The 8,752-nt window shown below is 40.4% G+C and overlaps 1 protein-coding gene across 1 annotated transcript; it reads left to right on the forward strand.

The window, feature by feature from the left end:
- The first annotated feature begins 622 nt into the window (after positions 1-622).
- LOC130176385 (actin-associated protein FAM107A) lies at positions 623-8,008 on the forward strand. Its single transcript, XM_056387450.1, has 5 exons — positions 623-885; positions 2,059-2,110; positions 3,125-3,314; positions 3,390-3,546; positions 5,591-8,008. Exons 1-5 carry the CDS (start codon positions 862-864, stop codon positions 5,696-5,698), a joined length of 531 nt encoding a protein of 176 aa, XP_056243425.1. The 5' UTR covers positions 623-861; the 3' UTR covers positions 5,699-8,008.
- The last annotated feature ends 744 nt before the right edge of the window (positions 8,009-8,752 follow it).

Consider the following 8,752-nt stretch of genomic DNA (forward strand, 5'->3'; position numbering starts at 1 on the left):
CCAATATATTAATGTAAACAAACTTTTATTACAAGTAAAACTCCTGAATTCAACTAAGGTAACTAAGGTAAAAGTACACATTAGATGATCTTATAAATGCCCCTGGTGACTCTTATATTAACATAATATACTGTATATTATTAGATTTTGCACTGATGCATATTTTGTGAGCAGCATGTTTCTCTTTCTAGTTTGTTTTTTTGCTGAAATATTTGGACTCTCTGGGTCTTCAACCATGTGAGAGGCTGAGAAGGGAACTGTCTCTTTGGTTGAACTGCAAGTTAATGATATCTGAAATGTGGCCAGGGACGCCAACTAGTCACAGTTCTTTTACAAGGGGTCACAAGCCAATGGAAGGAAAGTATTTTTATTCTTATCACATGTTTTTTTTCTTAAAAAAAATCTTAATCTCAAAATTAACTCGTAACTGAGGCTGTTGAATAAATGTTATGGAGTAAAAACAATAAAACAATATTTCCCTCTAAAATGTAGAGAAGTAGAAGTATAAAGTAAAATAACAATAGATAAAGTACTTTAATATTCTACTTAAGTACACTGCTTGAGTAAATGTACTTAGTTACTTTCCACCACTGCTGTGCACTGAATATTCTGCCAGCACTTTTGGCCTGTTCTCCAGGGTTTGTCTTCCACTTGGTTGCTGCTCCCCTGGGAGCATCAATATTGGTCCAAGCACAGATTCCTCTCTATGGTGTACTTCACTGCTGGAGAGCACAGAGAGAGAGAGAGAGAGAGAGAGAGAGAGAGAGAGAGAAACCCCAAATGACTCTTTGAATAACTGTTGAAACTGTCCACTTTGAGGCCAGGAGGTGTTTGTGCAGAAATCTGACTCACACTGAGGACATGGGAGTCACCTATGGAAAGAAGGTAAGAGATAAGACTTTCTGCTTCAATTTCTTCTGTGAGACATAACACGTCTGTGTTTATCATTTCTCATGTCTCATTACAAGAAGAACCACCAGACGCATCTATGTGGAAAATAGCCTACACACCACTTTCTTGATGTATCGTGTGCTTGAGAAAGTTAAGAGAATAGTAACCATGAAAAAGCATACATTGTTGAATCGTCTGTCATCATAAACAGCATATTATTTGTATATACTTAATCATACTGAAGCATTTTTACAGTATTCCTGTCACTGGTTTATATCTTCCTAAAGACAGTGAATTCTTGAACCAAACGCAGCTCTTTATCCATCTAAAAAAAAAAAGAAAAACGAAAAAAGGCCTTGCCAACAGTGAAGAGTGGGCCTTGGAGACTGTTTATCCCGTCATGTCCTATTAATTCTTCTCTGCACAATATCCACAGTGCGAGATTTAGCCAAACAGCAGGACTCTCCCCTCATCAGCCAAACAGCAGCTGGCAGCAGAGTTGTCATTTAAAATGCCTCATGCAGTTTGCATTTTTCCTCAGTATAACCATTCACTGTTATCTTGTTTTTCTTTACCATATGAGATGCCAGTTCTGAACATATTTAGCAACGTTTCAATGTTTTGTTTTGTTTTTTTGACATGTTGAAATGGAGCTTATGCTGAGACTACAGCAAACATTTAACTTAAGGAGTAGATAAATGCTGTGAGCAAACAGTCTATTGTACCCATGTTGTATTTTCCTGCATATTCATGAAGTATTTAATCAGTGGAATAACTCTTGTCTCGACAACTATTAATTCTGTTCAAACTCCAGCAAATGAGGAACTCAGTGGGAATCAAAGTGTGTTTTGTTTGATCCTGTCATTAATGAGGTGGCAGCCCTCCATCTCACCAGTGAAGGCCCTCGCTTCACTGGACATGTGGAACAGGAGCTGACACTTCATTTGTCCGTCAGCGTCATAATACAGCTTTGTACTGCTCGCACTGCATGAAACTGCATTGTTGACCCGACAGGGAGATTTCTATTTATTTGAAGAGCTACCCTCTGCCGATATATTTATTTATTTATGTATTTAAAACTAGCATTTTGAAAAAGCACCATGTCTTGGGGATATGCTGGTTGTAACTCTGAGCTATTTTATGTTCTTTTTGACTTGTGATTGACAGAGAGACCTGCAAAGTTTTCCAGGTAGAAGTGAGACATACCTGAACGGGTCGGGTGAGAAATCTAAAAATATTCCATGTGGTATTGTTGATTTGTGTGTCATTTTGTAAGTAGGCCTGCCTGTCTTTTTACCTTCCTTTACTAGTGTCAGTTGAACACTATATGTTATTATAACTTATAATGTTATAACATTATATAGAGTATTGCAATAGATCTGATAGGGCGACTGTCTTCTGCTGTTTAAACCTCCTATGAGTCTTTTGCTGTGAGGCAGTACAGTACTGACCACTGAGCCACTGAGGCATCCATTAAGTTTATCATTAATATCATTGTCATAAAGACGCAGCTTAAGGTGTTTACCTCTTTTGGTCTGTTTGTGTGACTCAGGGAACAAACAGAGGAAGCAGCAGAGATGTCGGTGAATCTGAGTTATGAAGCATGGGGGGGGAATTTCCTGCACAGACATTTATTTACCGTATCTGTCATAAAAGAATTAACAAGGGCGAGCCAGAATGTGTTAACGAATTATGGAGTGTAAATAAACCATTTGCCTGGTGACATTTTAGCCTTCAATTCTGTGAAATGTGCTCTTTAAAAGCCTCAATGCAGGCTCAGGTTTTGTTCGTCTAATCCAAAGTTTGAATAGAAATACTTGAATGAGCCTCTACAGATGAAAATGCTACAAGGCTGCAATGTGTCTGCATGTACTTTCAGTGGTCCTTACAGTAATATCAGTCACCTGTTAATAGTGCTCCAAAATAAAATAAAGAAATCCACGATTTAATTTGATCTCTCCTGCTCTGAATCAGATTTACTTTTTTTATTGTTTTTTTTGTTTTTTCCCCCCCACTATCAAGCACTTTGTCACTTTGTTTTTGAAAAGTGCTATATAAATAGAGTTACTATTAATGCAGGGAGTTAACTCTTAATTGTCAATGCATATGTAGAACACAGTCTACTGTAATGTTCAGTTTTTTATTTCTAAGTATGATGAATAAGACAAGAGCTTACATGCAAAAATCAACTTGGTAAATATATATCGCATGTTGGTATGTTTTTCCCCTTCAGCCTCAGTGATGCAGGCGCATCAGCATGAACAGGAAGACCGATGCCCAAAGCTTCAGGCCTTCATTCGACCTCAGCTACAGACTGAGGAGGAGAGTGTTCTCCTCATCAGACCCAGAAAACCTCTCAGTCCCTTAACTGCCTCCAAGAGCCACCAGGAGCTCCACAAAGAGCTGCAGATGACTCACAATAGGTTGGACAGACTCACCCATCGTTAATTGTTTTCCTAGTTGTAATAATTTGTTAACACCTTGTGTGTGTTTGTCAGGAGGGTGTGTCAAGAAGGAAGATGTGAACTCCAGCAAGTGCTAGAAAAGAGAAAATGGGACCAAAAGAAGAAAGCGAGCAGAGATCAGGAGGAGGCAAAGAGGAACAGATCACCACTTCATCAAGAGCTGTTGAGAAGACATCATAGGCTAGAAAAAGTATGTAAACATATCATATCAAGTATCCATCTAAGAAGCCATCATGATAGTTGGCATTAAATGAAATGTCTATTCATGGAACATTCGTTATGTTATCTTAAAAAATTGTTGAGGGTGTACACAGAGATTGAAATTAGTCCTGTGCACATAATTATCAAGTGGCTGGCCAGCAGAGGGCAGTGCAGACGCTGTTTCTGACAGTGGAAGTCTAGTGTATATATACACACTATATTGCCAAAAGTATTGGCTCACCTGCCTTGACTCGCATATGAACTTAAGTAACATCCCATTCTTAATCCATAGGGTTTAATATGACGTCGGTCCACCCTTTGCAGCTATAACAGCTTCAACTCTTCTGGGAAGGCTTTCCACAAGGTTTAGGAGTGTGTTTATGGGAATTTTTGACCATTCTTCCAGAAGCGCATTTGTGAGGTCACACACTGATGTTGGACGAGAAGGCCTGGCTCTCAGTCTCCGCTCTAAAGGTGTTCCAACAGGTTGAGGTCAGGATTCTGTGCAGGCCAGTCAAGATCATCCACACCAAACTCTCTCATCCATGTCTTTATGGACCTTGCTTTGTGCTCTGGTTCACAGTCATGTCGGAACAGGAAGGGGCCATCCCTGAAACAGTTCCCACAAAGTTGGGAGCATGGAATTGTCCAAAATCACTTGGTATGCTGAAGCATTCAGAGTTCCTTTCACTGGAACTAAGGGGCCAAGCCCAGCTCCTGCAAAACAACCCCACACCATAATCCCCACTCCACCAAACTTTACACTTGGCACAATGCAGTCAGACAAGTACCGTTCTCCTGGCAACCGCCAAACCCAGACTCCTCCATCAGATCGCCAGATGGTGAAGCGCGATTCGTCACTCCAGAGAACGCGTCTCCTCTGCTCTAGAGTCCAGTGGCGGGTGCTTTACACCCCTGCATCCGACGCTTTGCATTGCACTTGGTGATGTATGGCTTGGATGCAGCTGCTCGGCCATGGAAACCCGTTCCATGAAGCTCTCTACGCACTGTTCTTGAGCTAATCTGAAGGCCGCATGAAGTTTGGAGGTCTGTAGCGACTGACTCAGCAGAAAGTTGGCGACCTCTGCGCACTATGCGCCTCAGCATCCGATGACCCCGCTCCGTCATTTTACGCGGCCTACCACTTCGTGGCTTAGTTGCTGTCGTTCCCGATCGCTTCCACTTAGTTATAATACCACTGACAGTTGACTGTGGAATATTTAGGAGCGAAGAAATTTCCCGATTGGACTTGTTGCACAGGTGCCATCCTATCACAGTACCACGCTGGAATTCACTGAGCTCCTGAGAGCGACCCATTCTTTCACAAATGTTTGTAGAAACAGTCTGCATGCCTTGGTGCTTGATTTGATACACCTGTGGCCATGGAGGTGATTGGAACACCTGATTTCAATTATTTGGATGGGTGAGTGAATACTTTTGGCAATATAGTGTATATGTATATTATCAGTGCCTTCTCTGGGTTAATACAACTTCTAGTAATATGAATTTTGCATAAAGATAATCAATATTTCTGCTCTTTCTCAGAACATTTACAGGTTTTAAGAACTATGGATTACGTTTATGTTTTCCGGCATTTCAGCTTTAGGCAGTGGCAGGAGGGGTTCATACTGATAATCTTGTTGCAGCTTGTCAGGGTTGAGCTAATATATATTTTATTTTATACATTATCATTATATATATATTGATATATAAACAATGCATCATATTCAATACCTTCATCATATGTTTTGTATAGAGAATATTGATTCATAAAATATCCAGCAACAATAGCAAATTTAGTGGGATATAAAGTATAAAAAATATCGTGCCTTTAAACTTAAATCACAAAGTGTCCTGCAATAGAAATACTCAAGTGAAGTACAAGTATCTCAAATGTGCAACTACAGCACATGTGCTTGATTATATTACACCACTGTTTTTATTGGCTTTAGAGTGTTCTGTAAAAACACTGCTCATTGACTGTTTAAGAGCTCCAAGTCTTAGTCTTTTTTATTTTTTTAATTTCCCCACAGGTAGAGAGCGAGGAGACAGGGCAGCAGCGAGAGGAGCTAGAGTTCCTGCGAGTGAAAGAGAGACTGAGGAGGACAGCAACGTTGGATGCAGGAGAAAAAGAAGTGTGATGGTTATGATTCATGACGGCATGTTTTCTGTTGACAGTCAGCACAATGGACTAGTGGGAGTAAGTGACAGTGTGGAGAAAGACATGAATGAACTTCACTGTTGGAGCTTAAGTGTTTATATTTTTTAAAAACCTGTAGAATAAATAGATTATACAGCACAGTGTTTATGATCAAGGCAACATCAACAGGTCAAAGACAGAACCAGATATTCTGTTGTAACACTGTGTTTAATAAGTCAGAAATCAAAGTGTGCATAGATGAAAAAGAAATTAGTGATTCCACCTGAAAACAGGATGTGTCACCATAATGTGTGAGTGTTTGCGTTATTATTTTTTAATAACTTTGGGTGTGTTCAGTTTTCCCTCGCACATGTCACTTTTTTGTCACAGTCAGTCAGAAGTACAGTCATCAATACACAAGTATCATCAGTACACTAGTCAAACAATCAGGTCAGCTATATTTGTCTGAGCGTATCATGACCTGATCTGTCTGGGAAGGAGTCTGATGTCACCACTGAGTATTACTGAGAACTGCTGATTGAGAGACATTAAATGAACATTTAATAGAATTATTCTTAAGAGTAATTTGATAAGTTTCAGTATAATTACATCTATTTCTATACTAATCTAAGACAGTTTTTAACTGAGGAAAAGACTCTTCTTATGTCATGATGATGTCATCAGTATACAAGTGTATTCTGTGTATCAGAAAAGTTAGGCTGATATTTATTTTTTAAAAGTCTGCACATAGAATAATCTACCTATAGGGGCCTATGGGGCTGCAGCACTGGATGTTTTTTCCCGAAAGCCCCAAATCTTATATGAAGTTTATAATATAACTTCAACATTTCCTCTCAGTCTCTCTGACTGGACCGACAAATCAGTGGAGCTCTATTAGTACTGCACTGGGAAAATAGCAATTTATAGGTTGCTCGACAACTTGCGGAGCTTTGAGGATTGCAGCAAAACACTTAAAGTCTGCCGTACAGAGCCAGAACAGTCCCCTGTGGAGCCCCAGTGCTGCTGATCACAGTTACCCAGCCTGACGCACTGTGGTCGTCTTGTCCACAATCCAGGACGTGAAGCAGGGATCCAACCCCACCCCTTCCAGCTTGTCTTTCAGAATTGGGGGTTGGATGGTGTTCAACCCACTTGAAAAATCAAAGAATATAATCCTCATCCACCTGGCTCATCCAAGTGAGAATGGGCCCGGTGGAGCATGTGAAGGACGGCATCACCCACTCCAATATGTTCCTTGTAGGCGAACTGTAGGGGGTCTAGTGCGTGTTCAAACTGTGGCCTCAGAAGGTGGAGAAGCAGCCGCTCCAGGGTCTTCATGACGTGTGATATGAGGGCCACCGGTCTGTAGTCATTTATCTCAGCTGGTCGCCCTACTTTAGGTACCTGAGGAAGGCATGATGTTTTCCACAGAACCGGGACCCTCCCTGTTTGAAGGCTTAAGTTGAAGATCCTCTGGAGCTGGACTGCACAGTCCTTTAACAGCCTCAGACACTCACCATCCGGGCTTGTTCCTTTGTAGTCTGTGGTACATTCAACCCTTCTATCAAGGTCAGAGTCCTTGCTGTTATCATTTTCCTGTGACTCCAACAGGACATTCCAATCTGTGCACTCAAAACAGTCCTATAGAGACTCACTGGTCTCTGGGCGTCCAGTTCCTGAATGAGTGGGTGGTTGCAGCCTGCTTCAGTACACAGGGCTTGTAGGAAGGCTGAAGAAAAACCAGATTATGATCTGATCTTCCAAGTGGTGGTAGAGCTGAAGCGGTGTGGGCCTCCTCGACATTTGCATACAACTGATCAAGTGTCTTGTTTTTCCCTTGCGGGGCAGTCAACATACTGAGTGAAGCCAGTCAGGTGAGAGGTGGGATTAACGTGGTTAAAATTCCCCGATGTTGCAATGAATGTTTTCCGAAAGTGGCCAAGTGATACAAGTGGATTTTCGTTCAGACTGGTGGAAAGTTTGTCTCAGAACTCTGTGTGTGTAAAATGCAAATCCACAAGTGTAGAATTGAGATCCGCAAATGCTTTTTCGCTTCACAAATAGGAAATTGATTGACAAATGTCTGTTTGAAAGTTTTAATGTTTGGAAGATATTCACAAATGCTTTTCATTCATTAGTAAATTAATTGAATGTATTCATAGCTATGTTTTTTTTCTTTTTTTGGAATTTGTTAGTGTATTTGCAGATCTGTTTTATATTTGCAAGATATTTTTGAGTTCACAAATGTATTTTTTGTATTTGTGGAAGGTGTTTTAGCCTACATTCACAGATTAAACATTTACTCACTGGTTGTCAGTCTGTTCACACAAATATCACAAATCTACCTTCATAGACAGGAGATGAAAATGTGTTGATGTGTTGAGGGAGAGCAGAGGTGGAGCAGATGTAAGAGTATAAGATATGCATTAAATATTTTTACATCTTCAGTTTATGATCAGAAATATTAAAACTCCTTTCCTTTTATATTTTCTTTGTGTGGAGAACATTTCCAGGGATAGATGAGTGGAGCTAAGAGAGTGAAAGAAGAAAGAAGAAGAGTGACAAGAGTAGATCAAATAAAATACTGTACGATATCATTACAGTAGATGTCCATGTTGTGTATCATATGATGCTATTCCTTAAAGAAATTCTATATCATTAGAGTAAATGTTCTTCTGTTCTTCTGGCTTAATATTCAGTTCAGCGTGGCCTTGTTGTGAATCCGTGTCTGCTCAGTAAGAGCAGCACATATTATTATGGTCTGGATTTAAATGTAGATTTGTCATCTAAACATTAAATCTTGGGGCGTCAAGTGACGCAGTGGGTTGAGCAGGCGCCCCATATGTAGAGGCTACAGTCCTCACTGCAGTCGGGCCCGGTTTGAATCCCGCATCGGATGGCCCTTTACTGCATGTCATTCCCTCTCTCTCTGCCTCCCCATTTCCTGTCTCTCTCTACTGTGCTATCTAATAAAGGCATAAAAAGCCCCCCCAAAAAATATACTTTAAACATTAAATCTTTGAAATCTACTCCAGCATGTTGTAACAAAAATAGG

Source organism: Seriola aureovittata, chromosome 2 (assembly GCF_021018895.1).
Source record: "Seriola aureovittata isolate HTS-2021-v1 ecotype China chromosome 2, ASM2101889v1, whole genome shotgun sequence".
Classification (NCBI taxonomy): Eukaryota; Metazoa; Chordata; class Actinopteri; order Carangiformes; family Carangidae; genus Seriola; species Seriola aureovittata.

Bases quoted from the DNA above. Each gene is read 5' to 3' on its own strand.
- LOC130176385 (XM_056387450.1), top strand. From the start codon at position 862: ATGGGAGTCACCTATGGAAAGAAG. The intron at 2,111-3,124 runs GTGAGAAATCTA...TTTCCCCTTCAG, and splicing joins GACATACCTGAACGGGTCGG to CCTCAGTGATGCAGGCGCAT. The intron at 3,547-5,590 runs GTATGTAAACAT...ATTTCCCCACAG, and splicing joins GACATCATAGGCTAGAAAAA to GTAGAGAGCGAGGAGACAGG.